This window comes from Crocodylus porosus, unplaced genomic scaffold (assembly GCF_001723895.1).
Source record: "Crocodylus porosus isolate Cpor-Errol unplaced genomic scaffold, CroPor_comp1, whole genome shotgun sequence".
Classification (NCBI taxonomy): domain Eukaryota; kingdom Metazoa; phylum Chordata; order Crocodylia; family Crocodylidae; genus Crocodylus; species Crocodylus porosus.
Window position 1 is genome coordinate 151738243 of NW_017728906.1, and position 17160 is coordinate 151755402.

At 42.7% G+C, this 17160-nt stretch overlaps 1 protein-coding gene across 3 annotated transcripts in view; it reads right to left on the reverse strand.

Moving 5' to 3' along the window:
* SUCLA2 (succinate-CoA ligase ADP-forming beta subunit) overlaps positions 1 to 17160 on the reverse strand; it is a 79582-nt gene that overhangs the window by 37951 nt on the left and 24471 nt on the right. The window contains exons 5-11 of one of the 3 annotated variants that reach the window (XM_019529931.1): positions 12770 to 12898; positions 9143 to 9281; positions 7845 to 8006; positions 7617 to 7759; positions 3174 to 3294; positions 2652 to 2740; positions 762 to 1581 (exon numbers count right to left, since the gene is read on the reverse strand). In XM_019529931.1, coding sequence (XP_019385476.1) covers positions 1507 to 1581; positions 2652 to 2740; positions 3174 to 3294; positions 7617 to 7759; positions 7845 to 8006; positions 9143 to 9281; positions 12770 to 12898 — 858 coding nt within the window. In that variant the 3' untranslated portion in view covers positions 762 to 1506. Of the gene's footprint in view, positions 1 to 761; positions 1582 to 2651; positions 2741 to 3173; positions 3295 to 7616; positions 7760 to 7844; positions 8007 to 9142; positions 9282 to 12769; positions 12899 to 17160 lie in introns of those variants that run through there. The other 2 variants (XM_019529933.1, XM_019529932.1) reach the window with 2 other exon arrangements.

Consider the following 17160-nt stretch of genomic DNA (forward strand, 5'->3'; position numbering starts at 1 on the left):
CACACACACACACACACACACACACACACACACACACACACACACACACAGAGAGTAGGAGCTCAGAGACCCCAGCAACCAAGGCCCAAACAGGGTATTTTATTCACTGGTGTAGGTGGCCTTGCCCTAAGCTGACTCCTGTTCAAACACTGCTATTTCAAAGAGTAGTTTTACAGAAAGTGAACGTATGATGAGCCAACAGGGATAGTATCATGTAAATCACCTAGTACAGGGGTAAGCAATACTTTGTCATCCTGGGTCAGAGTTTGAGACCTGGCTCCCTGTCACAGGCTGTAAATCTTTCCCCCTGGAGAGTTCAAGGTGCCTGCATGTATTCTTGCTACAGGTACAAGACTCCTCTGCACATGAAAGTACAGGCTGGGAGAGCACAGCAAAAAAGGCTGTGGAGGAGGGTGCTACAAAGGAGACAGGTGGCTCAGCACAACTCCATGCTACCCAATTCTCCATGCTGCCCCAGACCTTCCGAGGCTGGATCCAACCTCTACAACAGCTGAATCCAGACTGGGAGTTGTTGGTTGCCAACCCCAACTTGCAAAGTTTGTTTCATTAAGTTTAGATGTTGCAGTTGAAGGCCTTTTTTTATAGATTCATTTAAAGTTCTTCGCCTGCTGGCTGGCTGGGTTTAGGCATACACACGTAAGCCTGTTGGCTGACCTTATGAGGGGGTGTAAATTAATTTAGGAGCTCACTTAACTGAGAAATTGATTGAGTTAGTGATGGACAAAAGACTACAATACTAATCTCTCCGGAGACATTTTATTAATGTACAATAGACATTCTAGTTCTTCTCTGTATGTTATGTCTGCCAAACATCAAGGAAATATACTTTATTTGTTCATTTACAAAACTATCTGATGCTATTCAGTAGACACCAGAGATCATAAAGACTTAAGTGCTACAGTATATTTTGTAGTGATTCAGTTGTCTTGTCAAGTTAATTAACCCGCCATTCCAACAAAGCACTTCTTGAATATTCCTGGGAGTGTTCAAATGCCTCGCTTATAAATAATGATTGGTGTGTTCGAGTCCATTTGTTATACTGCTGAGTACAAGCGTCTTCAATATAAAGATACCGTTTCAATACATTCCTCCATATTTTGAGCGCTAAAGAATCTAATCATTACATCTTCTTTCCTGAATCTAGTAATATGAATTTACAATTAAAAATAACTTCAGATGTTATTCAAAAGAATCAATTTTCAAACAAAAGCTTCATTTTTGACAATGATGAATGAGTATATTGCAAGTGATATTCTGCACCAGAAGCTGGAGAGGTTGGAACTGCAACTAAAAAGACTAAATATCAGCAATACAAACTTTTACACAAGCGCTGACCATTTAATATTAACCTGAATGTAGGATCAGGTACTTCAAAGTTTGTGCACCTGTCAAGCAATTAAAACCTCCACACAAAAATGAAAATACTACAGAACAACAATGTTTCAAAAGAATAGCACATTAAACACTTTCATGACACCTTTCTTTTCATATTGGCAACTGAAACTTGACATCCACTTGAGCTTGCTTTGCTAAGGTTACTATTTCTGAGAGTTTCACAACCTGGAAAAAGGAAACAAAGAAAATTAAAAACACGAACAAATTACAGTAAGCATTTTAAAAAAGAGACTGCTTAATTGACCTCAAAAGTCATGCCAGGAACAATTACTTTTCAGAAAAAAGAAACTTACATATGCATACCTTGCCACAAAAATAGTCTAGTAGTCCATTAAGAACCTGGCCATCTTAACAGGACTTATAAAATGTCTTAAAACAAAAACTCAGAGCCATGGGAATCAAAGTAACCAGATTTTCCCATTCAGTAACTGCTGCTATATTTCTGAAGCATTCAACCCCAGGACAAAGGGCCACGTACAGTTCATATTACAGACAGACCAGTTAGAAAGTATTAACCTTGGTTTGGAATTGGAAGTATTTTTGACAAAGCACTACACTTTTTAAAGTGTTGCACTTAGTATGAGCCTTTCAAATAAGATCTTTTAGATAAACTTTGAAGATGGGTGGAATGGCTAAGTTTCTTTTCTATCACCTACTGGGGGGGGGGGTGGCAGAGGGCTTGGGGGCTATAGCCACCCCAAAATTCACCTTTGCTGCACCTCCCTGCCCCGCACCACTGTCCATTCACCATGCACAGATGAGCCTGCAAGAAAAGTGCAGTGCTCCTGGCAGAAGTGGCAGTATCAGCCTCTTCCCCATGGGGGTCTGGACCAGGGCTAGGAGGGCAGGCTCAGCTGAGCACGGCAGGTGGGCAGTGGCAGCGGTGTTGGGAGGGTGGAGCCTCCCAGCCTGGCAGAGCCCAGCCACAGCCCTGCCCCACTCATGCACAAAAAAGACATGCAACCAACAATCTGCTCAAGTTTCTCCTCTACCAATAAAGCAAGTCCTTAAGTGCTGAAGTTCCAGATACACTACCGTCTGTCTACAAAGTAATTTGCTGCCTTATCCACTACTCACACTGCTTCAAGTGCTTTTTATAGTAGATGGCATTAGGCAGGCTAAAGGCTTAACAATATTTTATCCCAATCTACTCTTGTTTATTAACTGGGGAATTTGAGACGTGTTAAAGCACAGCATCTATTGCAGATCTTATATTACTAAACTTTTCTGCTCACCATTTTAGCAGCTTCATCCAAGTCATCACAGGCAAGAATTTTAAGACCACTAGCTGTTATTAAAGCTTTGGCATCATCAACTCGTGTACCTTAAAAAGCAAGTAGTTTTAACATAACAGACTTTAGTATTACCAAACATGTATTAACACTCCCTAGCAAAGTCAGTTACAGCATGAATTGATGATGTTCAAGTGTTCCAGGACAGTTCTGCCAGAACACCTCTATTTTGACTTAATTATACTCCATAACAGGAGGTCTCTGCAGCAGCACCACCAATTTTATTAGTTCTAAAAAATATATCTTAAGTAAAAATGGGTACAAAGATAGAAAAGCCCCAATTGGCAAGTCATTAATATTTACAAGGTCTCAAGAAATAAGGTCTCAAGAAGTTTTTTTCTCCATTAAAAAAAAAAAAGTACCTCTTCTCTTCAAAATAACAACAGAATGGTTTAACTGTTGTAATTTTTTGCTGCTATAAAATAAAATAGATGTATTTATGCAGTACACAGAAGAAGTACATACCTTGCAATCGTACTACAATAGGTATTTTCAGGTCCAAGTCTTTTACTGCCATAATGATCCCTTGTGCAATAACATCACATCGCATAATGCCTCCAAAAATATTGACCAGAATAGCCAGTACCTAGTAAGGAAGTAGCATATAGGTTTGTTTGGTTCCCCACCCCCCCACACACACACACACAGTCAGCAACAGAATTATCATTCAAAATTAAATATGAATTAAATATTTTAAAATATTCACTAAAAGGTGGCCTGATTTCTAACAATCAGTTCTGAAAATTCAACCTCCACATGTGCAATGCTAAGTACATGATTATGAATGTAGGGTTTCTTTATTCTAGAGCAGTATTTCTTGATGGGGTGCCTCAAGATCCTTTCAAGAGTGCCACTATGTTAGCAATGTTAAGGGTGCAAACTTGATGTACAAGATAAACCCAGAATTGTGAATAAAAAAGTCAGAGTCTCAAAAGCATCAGTTAACCAGCTGGTCAATTAACTAGCTTGGACATAAGGAACATGAGGACTGGTGACTAGCTGTTCTATGCAAGTGCCTTCAACCAATCCAAGAGAGCTAGAGTTCACATGCAGAGCAGTGCAATAGGGAGCCTCCACACATGGCACAATACATTACAGAGGGGAAAAAGTATCTGTGCACATGACATGGTGGAGCACTGAGAGAGGAGAGGTGCCCCCCTAAGCAATTCACAGCCTGCAGGCATGTGGGTCACACTGGTACAGTCCCTAGCTTAAAAGTCCCCTGCTTAAAAGTCAGAAAGCCTGTACTACACAACAGTGGCCCTAAACATTCACTTAGTCTCCAAAGCATTCATTACCTTAACATTTATTACCTTCACATTTATTCAAGTCAACTGCCAGCACATTATCTACTTCCTTTAAGATGACCAACAAAGCCCAGATTTCAATTAATCAGCCGTCTTAAAAACATCAAGCCAGGTTACTGACATCCCACCATGGGATTGTAAAACAAACAAACAAAAAATTCTATTTACAGCCTTCTGTAGAGATTCCATAGAAGATGGAAATCCAAACAGACTGCAGTTTAACCCTTCTGAAATTGTGATAGTACATTACCTTGTCCCCTCCTTGTTAACAACTGCGACCTTATTAGCTGTTAAACAGCAATCATACAACAATTAAGTAATGTGAAAGCCTTTCATCATAAAACTAAGTTTTTATAATAAGCCTCAGAAGCCATGTCTACAAGCCTAATTTCTCCAGTTAATCAGTCAAATGAATGGATTTGATATTAAATATCTGTAATATCAAGTTGCACTCCCTCCCACTGTACACGTCACAGAAATGCTGCCATGACCATTCCTCAACATGCATAAGCGGTACTTTCTTGACAGTATTCATTGAGTCAATGGTCTAACCTTCACATTAAGTCATTGCAACAGTTTTTAGATTACCTGTCCTCAATGTTCATGATCAAGCAAACGTTTTTAGGAACTTACGGCTTTCTTCCCTGGTTTAGTATGGTTCTTTCTGATTTTTGTAAGGGTCTTAAAAGAACACATTCTGATGACCACAGCATACAGTAGTAATACACCGATAACTCAACTCCTGTTCAAATTGCTTTGTCTGCAAACCCCCAAAACACCCAGTGATACAAGTACAGTGCAAGAGATGAGCCCTGGAACCTAACCACAATGACACAGAAGTTATCCCACTACTGTTTATCCAATACACAGCAAATGCAAGGTACTCTGTTGGGAAGTGCAAGTTCAACCACCTGCTCTAGGTGAAGGGGCAGCCTAGAATCTGGGTCTCCCCTTCATGTGACCTAAAAAGTCTCCAAATAGGCAAGACAGAGCAAAACCAAGGGGGGAAAAAAAAGAGTGAGGGCTAAGACAGTCATCCATGTACTGCTAAGTAACAGCAGGATCTAGAAGTGACTTGGGCACATAAGATAAAGTGTACATGACTATGACTTGTAGGCCTAAATCCTATCACACTGCAGCTTTTTGGATAAAACAAAGCTACTCAGCATTCATTTCTTTGATTTGATATGGCACATCTCACTAGCACTTGGTTCAATTTCTTATCAAATGCCCATCCATACGGCCTTTCACTCAAAAGTACTTCCCACCTATTTCCCACCACACACAATCCTCCAGTGGCCCAACTTCCTCCTCATTCAACACTATCAAAGAGCCATGTGTATAGTGTATTGTTCTTAGCTGTACTACTCTCCTTCCACCTCTTTAGCATGCCAGTGTTACATGGAACCCCATCATACACTTTACATTCACTCTAGTAAGCTACTGGCCAAGTTGTAAATCTGTTAATTTTGCTCTCATTGCTGCAACCTTATAGCAGCAAAGTAAATTCAGTAGTATACAGCATATTTATAAATTCCTTGTGCAAAGTTAAATTTTAATAACTTTGGATATACACAATAGAAGCTAGCTGTGAGTGGCGATTGAAAGCATAATTCATTAAGATTTTTAGCATAGTATAAGCTATGCATAGGGTAAGGATCACACATGCAATTCATGAAAGCATTCAGCAGCAACTGGAAAACGTTTTCTACAAGTTGGAAAATCCAATCGAATGCTATATTATGAAAGATGGCAGTTATGTTGAAGTCTAGAAATATGAGCTGTATCGTTTTAAAACTTAATGTATTATGCTTTCAATTTCTGTTTACAGTTTGCTTCTGTCATGTGCACATCCAAAGTTATTAAAGCTTAAAGTTGCACAAGGACATTATGCGACCCTGCAAGCCGACACTGGCACCCAGGGTGGACAACTAGAGACCCTCTGGGTTAAAACCCATGGGGAACGCAGCACAGGGGACACAATGGTGGGAGTCTACTATAGACCTCCAACCCAGGATCAAAAGCTTGACCAGGAGTTCACCAGGGAATTGGCTGAGGCTTCATGCTCCTGGTCTATGGCTGTCATGGGAGACTTCAACTACCCAGACATCTCATGCGAAGAGCAGTCAGCCAAATCCAAATGGTTGCAAAGCTCTCACATGTGTGGATGAGCTCTATCTGATGCAAGAAATCTATGGGTCAACAAGAGGCAAACTGCTGCTTGACCTGGTACTTACAACCAGGCACGACCTAATCAGCAACCTAACAATCGAAGGGAAGCTGGGTGACAGTGACCACAAGCTGATCATTTCCACCATCCGCCGTAAAGCCAGCAAGTCAGTCAGCAATACAGAAGTCCTCGATTTCAGGAAAGCTGACTTTGACAAGCTCAGGAAGCTTGTCAGTGAGACCCTAAGGGACCACGACCCAAAAGGGGAGGGGAGTTCAGGAAGACTGAACTGGATGAACAAGCAAAGTCTATCCCATCTCGGAGGAAAGGCAGCAAAAGGAAACAGTGGCTCCCTCGGCTCTGCAGGAGCTAGCGGACCTCCTGCATCCGAAAAGAAAGGCCTACAAAAGATGGAGGACAGGATCCACCTCCAAGGAGGAATATTCTGCACTGGTCCAAACCCACAGAGCGCAAACCAGAAAAGCCAAGCTTGCGACTGAACTCCAACTGGCTACAGTATAAAGGACAATAAAAAGTTCTTTTTTAGACATGGGGAGAGCTGGAGGAAAAGCAAGGGCAACACTGGACCCCTGCTAAACCAGACGAGACAGTTGACTACTGACGCCCAGGATAAAGCCAACTTGCAAAATGGCTACTTTGCGTTGGTTTTTCACTAGTCCCAAGGACGCCCCTGCCCATTACAGGACAGAAAGGCCCGGGTGAGGGCAATCTCTTACCCTCTCTCAATGCTAACCTTGTGAAGGAACACCTTGAGAGGCTGGACATCTTCAAGCCAGCTGGCCCCAATAGCTTACACCCCAGAATACTCAAGGGATCCATGACCGTTTCAGGCTGGACATAAGGAAGAACTTTACTGTCCGAGCCCCCAAGGTTTGGAACAGACTGCTGGCAGAGGTGGTTCAAGCACCTACTTTGAACGCCTTCAAGATATATTTGGATGTTTATCTTGCTGGGATCCTATGATCCCTGCTGACTTCCTGCCCCTGGGGCAGGGGGCTGGACTCGATCTTCCAAGGTCCCTTCCAGCCCAAATGTCTATGAAATCTATGAAATTATAAACACCTTGTATGTAACATACATCAGAACTGAGCAAAGTTTGAACAACTGATAAGATGCCTATAAAGGCTCTATGGAAAAGATTCAAATACACTCTGCCCCTTCTGCAACAACCTGAGAAACTTCCTTTGTCCAAAAAGCTGGGCTCAATAGGTAAGAAAAAAAACCCTTAAATATGTTTTTGTGGCTTCTTAGTCCATATCATAAAGTACAAAGAGATCAAAACAGCTCTCTCTCTCTCTGTAGTCTCCCTTAAGGCAGTACTTATCTTTAGAAAACATCATTGTGTGTCATTTCAAAATGCAATTTGTTATTTAATACTGCAGACTCTTGAAATGCCAGTCCCTCTCTTACCTTTTTATCTGAAGTAATAAGTTTAAAGGCCTCAGTTACTTGATGAACAGTAGCACCCCCACCAACATCAAGGAAATTTGCTGGAGTCCCGCCATGAAGTTTAATTATATCCATTGTGGCCATAGCCAACCCAGCACCATTTACTTTAAAGAAAAAAATAAAAGTGCATTTAGGAATTCCATTAGCAAACACAACAGCATTTAAACCTCTGTTACATAAATTACATACCTAGGCAGCCTATGTTTCCATCTAACCCTATGTAGTTGAGGTCGGCTTTAGCCGCATCTCTGTCTCTTTCATCCTCCTGCGTCCAGTCCTGGAGATCAAAGATTTTCTTCTGACGATATGCTGAATTGCTATCAAAGTTTATCTTCGCATCCATACACATCACTTGTGAGATTGAAAAACAAAACAGAAACAAAAGATGCCATTAATGCTCCTCACTTAAAGCCACAACTATTTCTCCAATGTACATACAATAGAATACATGTTAAAAAACCAGTTGAAAGTGAGTACTTATGAAATCTTTGCTCCAAACTTTTGCCAAAACAATATTTTATGTAAACTAGCATCACAGGACTAGACAATACCATATCATTGTCTCCTAAATGCACTGCAAGTTATAGAATCAGAAAGTGGATTATGGCTGCCTGAATAGTGCAAGTAACATGTAAAAATGCAGTTCTTGAAATGGAATTATTTCATAGTTTAGGATATGTTTTATTATGTGCTTGGATCAGCTGCATACCACTCAAATGATAAATTGTCACATCAATCCTTCCACAGTACCACCTCTATTATATTTTTACCACATTTTGGTTCCTGCTTTTAGATTAAAGTATGGGTTTCATATAAAAAGGTAGAGCAAAGGAGACCAATGCAGTCCCCTTAAACACAAAAAAGGTTCTTCCACAGGTTTCTTTTCTGAGGAAGCAATAGCTTAGTATATAACAACTTACATCTCTGCTTGAGCACAAAAAGAAATCGACTGTTGGAAAAACAACAGGCTAGCAACGAGCACTAAAAATTGATGAAAGATCTGTTGAATACTCTGAGTATATACATCACCTCTTCAGAGCAGAATGAATATTTTCATTTAAAAAAGCAGCCATAGCAGCCATAAACATTACTTAGGTTTTTTGTTGACCTACTTGGAACACCTTAAAGGGGGACCCAATTTTCAGTTAGTATGATTTTTAGATACAAGTTTTTTTCAGAGCCTTAATGCCTAGTCGCTTCTGAAAGGTCTTGACTGCTAACCAGGACTTCTAAACATTTGATCCAGTACCCAGCAGTCTACAGAGCTGAATGCACACTGAATCTAAAAGCCACTCAAATTGCATTGAATTTATCTTTAGTTATTTAGGTGCTACAGTTTCCTAAATTCATTTTTCAAAGGATCACGTTAAATTATCTCGCTATGCACAAAGGAAAATTTTAGCAGAGTTTCTGCACCAGACAATATGCTTTATGAAATGCCACATTAAAATTCCCCTTATGAGCATTAGTAAAGGAGGAAACTTTACCAATTCCTGAAGCATCTTCTACCATAGGGTTTATTTCTATCATGGTGGCATCATACATCAGAAAGAGATTATAAATCTTTATCATGTTTTCTGCTGCTTCCTCCACCAAGTTAGGGGGAAATCCCATTTTCTGGGCCAGCTGAAAGTAAAAGAAATAATGAGATCATTAAATCATTACAGTTCTGGCTACTGGACTTCTTAGCCTAGCGGGTAATTTTGTTTTGGCACAAGCATAATCTGTGGCTATAGACCTTCACTTGTCTTGAGTGAAAACTTCCATTTATGGGATTTATCTAGTTTAAAACACAAAAGTCTGCATTGCCCTACAAAGGCTAGCAAATTATATGTCACTTGTATTCAAGGGAAAGGGCCCTAGCAGGAGCAGGTGCATGCTGCAGATCAATGCATGGCTGTGCAGGCAGTGTCACCAACAAGGATTCTGCTTCTTTGAGCATGGGATGTTGTTCCAAGAAGGATTGCTGGGAAGAGATGGTATCTAACTAACAGAGAGGGAAGAGCATCTTTACACACAAGTTCACCACCTTAGTGAAGAGGGTTTTAAACTATGTTCACCAGGGAATGGAGAAAAGCCCCGAGCTAAGTCAGGGAGTGGGGGACCTTGAGGAAGCAGAAGCAGGAGGGGACACAGCAGGAGAGGCTTCTTTTTTCCTGAAAAAGTAGGGCACCCGGCTAGTTACCTCAGGTGTCTGTACACAAATGCATGGAGCCTAGGAAACAGGCAGAAAGAACTGGAAGTCCTCACACAGTCAAGGAGTTATGATGCGATTGCAGTAACAGAGACTTGGTGGGATAGCTCACATGACTAGAGCACGGTCATGGATTGATACAGACTGTTCAGGAATGAGAGTCAGTGGAGGAGTTGCACTGTGTAAGAGAGCTGTACAACTGTCCAGAGCTCCAGTATGAAACTGGAGATAGGCCTGTTGAAAGTCTCTGGGTTAAGGCTACAGAGGAGAGTGACCAGGGTGTTGTTGTGGTGGGTGTCTGCTCTAGACCACCAGACCAGGAGGATGAGGTAGATAAGGCTTTCTGCAGACAACTAGTGCAATTTTCCAGACCACAGGCTCTGGTTTTCATGGGAGACTTCAATCACTCTGATATCTGATGGGAGTGCAATACAGCAATGCATAGGCAATCAAGTTTTTGGAAAGCACTGGAGACACCTCTCTGGTGCAAGCATTGGAGAAACCAATTAGGGCCCTACTGCTCACAAACAGGGAAGAATTGGTGGGGGATGTAGAATTGGATGGAAAGTTAGGCAGCAGCGACTACAAGATGACCGAGTTCAGGATCCTGACAAAAGGAAGAAAAGAGCATATGGACCCTGGACTTCAGAAAAGCAGACTTTGACACCATCAGGGAACTGAGGGGCAGGAACGCCTGGGAGGTCAGGAGTCCAGGAAAGCTGGTCATATTTTAAAGCAACCTTACTGAGGGTGCAGGAACAACCCATCCCAATGTGCAGGAAGAATAGCAAATGTGGCAAGTGACCAGCTTAGCTTAGCAAAGAACCCTTCGGTAAGTTTAAATACAAAAAGGAAGCTTACAAACGGAAGCCTGGACAAAGAATTTGCGAGGAGTATAAGAATATTGCTCAAGCATGCAGGGATGGCATCAGAAAGGCAGAAGAACAAGTTGCAGCTAGCAAGGGATGTGAACAGTAACAAGGATTTTTAAAAGCATGCTAGCAACAAGAGGAAGGTCAGGGAAAGTGTGGATCCTTTACTAAAGGCAGGAGGCAACCTTGTGACAGATGAGGAAAAGACTGAAGTGCTCAATGCTGGTCTTTACAGGCAAGGTCAGCTCCCAAACTACTGCACCAGGCAACACAGTTGGGGGAGAAGCTGAGCAGTCCTCAGTGATGGAAAAAAACAGGTTAGGGACTATTTAGAAAAGATAAACAAACATGTACAAGTTCATGGGGCCAGATGCAATGCATTCAAGGGTGCCGAGGGAGTTGGCTGATGTGATTGCAGAGCCACTGGACATCATCTTTGAAAACTCATGGCAATTGGGGGAGGTCCCAGATGATTGGAAAAGAGCAAATATAGTACCCATCTTCAAGAAAGGGAAGAAGGAGAATCCAGGGAACTGAAGACTAGTCAGCCTCACCTCTCAGTCCCCAGAAAAATCAGGCAGGTCCTTGAATCCATTTCTAAGTACTTGAAGGAGAAGGCGATTAGGAACAGTCACCATGGATTCACCAAGGGCAAGTCATGCCTGACCAACCTGATTGCCTTCTATCATGAGATAACTGGCTCTGTGAATGTGGGGAATACAGGGGACATAATACACCTTGATTCTAGCAAGGCTTTTGATACCATCTCCCACAATATTCCTGCATACCAGCTGAGAAAGTATGGGTTGAATGAACGGTGGACAGAAAGCTGGAAGAATTGTCAAGCTCAATGGGTAGTAGTCAATGGCTCAATATCTAGTGGGCAGCCAATATCAAGTGGAATGCCACAGGGGTGAGTCCTGGGACCAGTTTTGTTCAACATCTTCATTAACAATATGCAAGATGGGATGGAGTGCAGCCTCAGCAAGCACGTGGATGACACCAAGCTGGGGGGTGCGGTAGATACTCTAGAAGGTAGGGCTTAGGATTCAGAGTGACCTAGACAAATTGGAGGATTGGGCCAAAGGAAATCTCAAGAGGTTCAACAAGGGCAAGTGCAAAGTCCTGCACTTAGGACAGAAGAATCCTATGCACTGCTACAGCCTGGCTAAGCAGCAGCTCTGCACAGAAGGACCTGAGGGTTACAGTGGACAGTAAGATAGATGATATAAGTCACTACAGTGCCCTTACTGCCAAAATGGCCATCAGCATATGGGCTGCATTAGTAGAAGTGTTGCCAGGAGATCTAAGGAAGTAGTTATTCTACTCTATTCTGCACTGATAAGGCCACATCTGGAGTACTGTTGTCCCCATCCTTTCTATAGTGGGGGGCCCAAAACTGGACAAGTTGGAAAGAGTCTAACAGGAAGCAATGAAACTGGTTCAGGGGGTGGGGCACATGGACTTATGAAGACAGGCTGAGGGAATTAGGCTTATTTAGTCTGCGGGGGCGGGGGGGAGGTAGGGGTGCGGCAGACCAGATAGCAGCCTTTAACTACCTGAAGGGTGGTTCCAAAGAGGATGGAGCTAGACTCTTCTCAGTTGGTGGTAGATGAGAAAACAAGAAGCAATGGTCTCAAGTTACAGCAAGGGAGGTTTAGGTTGGATATTAGGAAAAACTCTCACTTGGAGGGTGATGAAGCGCTGGAACGGATTACCTAGAGAGGTGGTAGAGTCTCCACCCTTGGAGTTTAAGGCCCAGCTTGACAAAGCCCTGGCTGAAATGATCTGGTTGGGCCTGGTCCTGCTTTGAGCACAGGTTAGACTAGATGACCTCCCAAGGTCCCTTTCAACCCTAATTTTCTATAATTCTATATATGAACCTTAAGTTAAATTCCAACACAGGGTGCTAGATTTATAAACTGAAAGCTATATTATAATACCTAGCAAGAAATCAGCTTAGCAGGCTACATGTAAATATACTTAGTAAATTTTAGAAGAAGTGACACTCCCCTCTAAATGTTAATGTGAAAAAGTACTTCAAGTACCCTAACAGCTTGCTCCTTTTTGATGCCTTCCACAATATCAACAGGTTCCTTAATTATTGCATCAGGATTCTCTGCTGCAACATCTTCAATATTAACACCACCCTGAGAACTTCCTATTAGCACAGGACCCTAAAGAAAAAAAATACGTACACAAAAAGTTAAGTTTTATACCAATCAATATTTTAATTCTTTCCACAAATAAATTTCAAAAACCTCTTGTTCACAGTAGGACATTTTTGGTTTTGACACTGCATTAATTAAAGTTTGCTTTTACAAAATATCACCCTTGCACCCAGTATACTTATATAAGCTCTTTTTAATTGTATATATTTCAAGCTAGAACAGATCTAAACACTTGCATCAAAAGAAGCATTTTCTTTGTTAATTTCACTATTAATGGTGGAAGAACATACAGTACTGGCTTTACACTAGGATCAGAAAACACAGTTATGAACAGCCTATAGGTTGGTGACTTCTAGGAACATTGTTACTGAACTTGAACCACCTGTGTTTCCCTCCAAACTTAGATTTGCTCTCAGGTGCTCAGACACAGCAGGTCTGCACAGTCATTTACAATAATCCTGGTGCTTTATTCCTGTTCAGTGGGATCACAAGCCTTGAAATCTATATCCAGTTCTGAAAACTTATTACAGTCTTGGCAAAACATAGCTTGACTGTTCAGTGACTTCACTAAATGATTAGGTCTCTGAAGAAGCACCAAGGACTCTGTGATCATGGAGAATGAACGACCCTTTGACCCTCTCTAGCTTGGACATGGTACCTCATTTCAAACTTGACAACTGCTTCTACTGACAATCAGCTTTCACTGTCAAGTCACCGCACAGGCTGACCTGTTTCATGGATGCAGGTTTGCTGCTTGCTGAGCTACGAAAGCAGCACTTCTAAGAAGTACACAAAGACATAAAAAAAAAAAAAGACACTTTACAACTACTGACTACTGGTTGGTTGTCAGGAGGAATGCACTGCACCACCAAGCAGGCTTAGAAGAAAAGAAAAGGAACCTTGGTGTGTTAGAGGATTTTACTGCCGGGGAAAATAAAAGTCAAGGTTCTTCACCAGCTTTTTCATGGTTCTTCACCAGCTTTTTTATAACTGTGTACCAAGAACAGTCACAAACTACAAATATCTTTGAGATTCTTTACAAATGTTCATTGCATTGAAGTTATTAGTTCTGTTAAGACACAGCAAAATAGGCCTTGCTATGGTGGGACACTCAGAAAAGTTGGTATGTTTTACATACAGGGATTTGAAATCATTCAATTACTGTATTTATGCAGAGTAGATGTACCTCCAGTTGCAAAGAGGAGGAGTATCACCTCTCTGGACCGGCTTGAGATGCATCTTTGGATGTTTGACAAAGTATGGCTGGCCTTGCTGGCTGCGGTCTGGCACTGGCGGCTCATGTTCATCTTGGAGCCAGTAATGACTCCAAGATCCCTTTCTGCCTCTGTGCTTTCAAGAAGGGACCTCCCCAGCCTGTATGTATGCTGTGAATTCCTTCTCCCAAGGTGCATTTGTCTACATTGAACCCCATCCTATTCTTGTCTGCCCACTTCCGTAGTGTGTCTAAATCTGGTTGCAGCCTCTCCCTCTCCCTTCAAGTGTGTCCACCTCACTCCACATCTTAGTGTCATAAGCAAACTTGGACAGCGTGCTTTCCACTCCCTCATCCAAACCACTGATGAAGATGTTAAACAGTGTGAGCCCGAGGACCAAGCCCTGGGGTACCCCGCTGCTCACATCTTGCCAGTTTGAATACAACCCATCCACCACTACTCTCTGGGCACGCTCCATCAGCCAATTATTTACCCATCCAACTGTGCAGGCATCAATGCCAGTCGCTTAATCTCTTGATGCAGATGGGGTGAGACACAGCGTCAAAGGCCTTCTTAAAGTCTATAAAGATGACGTCCACAGCGACACCATCATCCAAGGATTTAGTTGCTTGGTCATAAAAGGCAATCAGGTTGGTCAGGCAGGACCTGCCTTTGATGAACCCATGCTGATTGCCCCTGAGCATGATCTCCCCTGCAGGCCCCCCACAGATGTGTTCCTTAATGATTCTCTCCAAGATCTTCCTAAGCACTGAGGTTAGGTTTACAGGCCTATAGTTACTCGGGCCTGCCTTCCTTCCCTTCTTGAAAATTGGGACCACATTAGCCAGTTTCCAATCCCCCGGCACCTGGCCAGATGACCATAAATGCTCATACAGCCGGGCCAAGGGCTCCGCAATGACCCCTGCCAGCTCCCTCAACACCCTCGGGTGGAGGGCATCTGGACCTGCAGATTTAAAAAATGTCTAGCCCTTCCAGAAGATCCCCAACTACATCTACACTGACTGAAGGCCTGACAGAGCTACCCCCAAGATTGTCCCTACCTCTGGTAGGTGGGATATCCTGGTTCCTTGTTCAAGAAAAGAGGCAAAGAAACTGTTTCTCCTCAGAAATCATGAGTTCCCTCAGCCTCTCCTCAGAAGTCCCGCGTTCCAGGTTCCTAACCATGTTTGCTGACCTCTGCTGGACTCTCCAACTTGTCCACAACATTTTTGTAGTGGGGCACCCAAAACTGGGAACAGTACTCCAGATGTGAGCTCACCAGGGCCAAATAGAGATAAAGAATCACTTCCCTCAATCTGCTAGCAATGCTCCTACCAATGTAGTCCAGTATGTCATTAGCCTTCTTCACAACAAGGGCACGCTGTTGGCTCATATTCAGCTTACTGGTCACTGTATCTTCCAGGTCCTTTTCTGCAGAGCTCCTGCTTAGCCAGTCAGTCCCCAGCCCATACCGGTGCATGAGACTGTTCTGTCCTAAGTGCAGGGTTTAGCACTTGTCATTATTGAAATCAGTGAGATTTCTTTTGGTCCAATCTTCAATTTGTCAAGGTCTCTGTGAATCCTAATCCTACCCTCCAGCATATATACTATTCCCCACAGTGTGGTGTCACCTGCAAACTTGCTGAGAGTGCATGCCATCCCATCTTCCAGGTCACTGTTGAAGATACTGAGCAAAACCAGGCCCAGAACCAACCCTTGGGACACTCCACTTGATGCTAACTACCAACTAGACATTGAACCATTGATTACTACACACTTTGAATCCGAAGACCCTGTCAGTTTTCTATCTACATTACAGTCCATTCACATTCATCCAATCCATACTTCTATAGCTTGCTTGCAAGAATTTTGTGGGAGACTATATAAAAAAATGTTGCTAAAGTCCAGATATATCACATCCACTGTTCTCCCCACATCCACAGAGCTGGTCATCTCACGATAGAAGGCAATCAGGTTGGACAGACATGTCTTGCCCTTGGTAAATCCATACCAACTGTTCCTAATCACCTTCTCCAACTGCTTAGAAATGGATTCCTTGAGGACCTGCTCCATGATTTTACCAGGGACTGAGTTGAAGCCAACAGGTCTGTAGTTCCCTAGATCCTCTTTCTTCCCTTTCTTCAAGATGGGCACTATATGTACCCTTTTCCAGTCAGCTGGGACCTCTCCCAATGGCCATGAGTTTTCAAACATATGGTCAGTAATTCTGCAATCACATCTGTCAGCTCGCCCAGTACTCTGGTGCATAACATCCACTCCCATGGACCTGCACGTCTGGCTTTTCTAAACAGTCCTTAACCTGTTCTTTTACCACTGTTAGCTGCTTACCTCCTCCCCCAACTGTGCTGCCAGGTGCAGTAGTTTGGGAGCTGACCTTGCCTGTGAAAACTGAGGTGAAAAGGTATTAAATACTTGAGCCTATTCCAAGTCATCTATCACTATGAGAGCCAAGGATTCTTTGAGGATCCCCACCAGTAACAAACCAAAGCTTTCTCTAATATTTTTCTCGTTGCAAACGTACTTATAGAAACCCTTCTTGCTGTTACCCTTCACATCCTTTGCTAGTTGCAATTCCAGTTGAATTTCTGCCTTTCTGATTACAATACTGCATGCCCAAGCAATACTCTCATGTTCCTCCCTAGTTATTTAAGTTTCCACCTCTTGTAAGCATACTTTGTGTGTTTTACCTCACTGGTGAGTTCCCTGCTACCCAAGCTGGTCTTCTGCCTTATTTGTTAGTCTTCCTGTGCATAAGGATGGTTTGTTCCTGCCCCTTCAGTAAGGTTCCTTAAAAGTACATCCTGGTCTCCCGGACTCCTTTCACCCTCGAACTGGCCTCCTAGGGGATCCTACCCATCAGTTTCCTGAGAGATTCAAAGTCTAGCATCCTTACACTCCATCCTTCTTTTCCTCAAGATCCTGAACTTAATCATCTCATGGTCACTGCTGCCCAAGTTGCCATCCACTACTACTACTGCATTCCCCACCAATTCATCCCTGCTTATGAGCAGTAGGTCAAGAAGAACAGGGCCT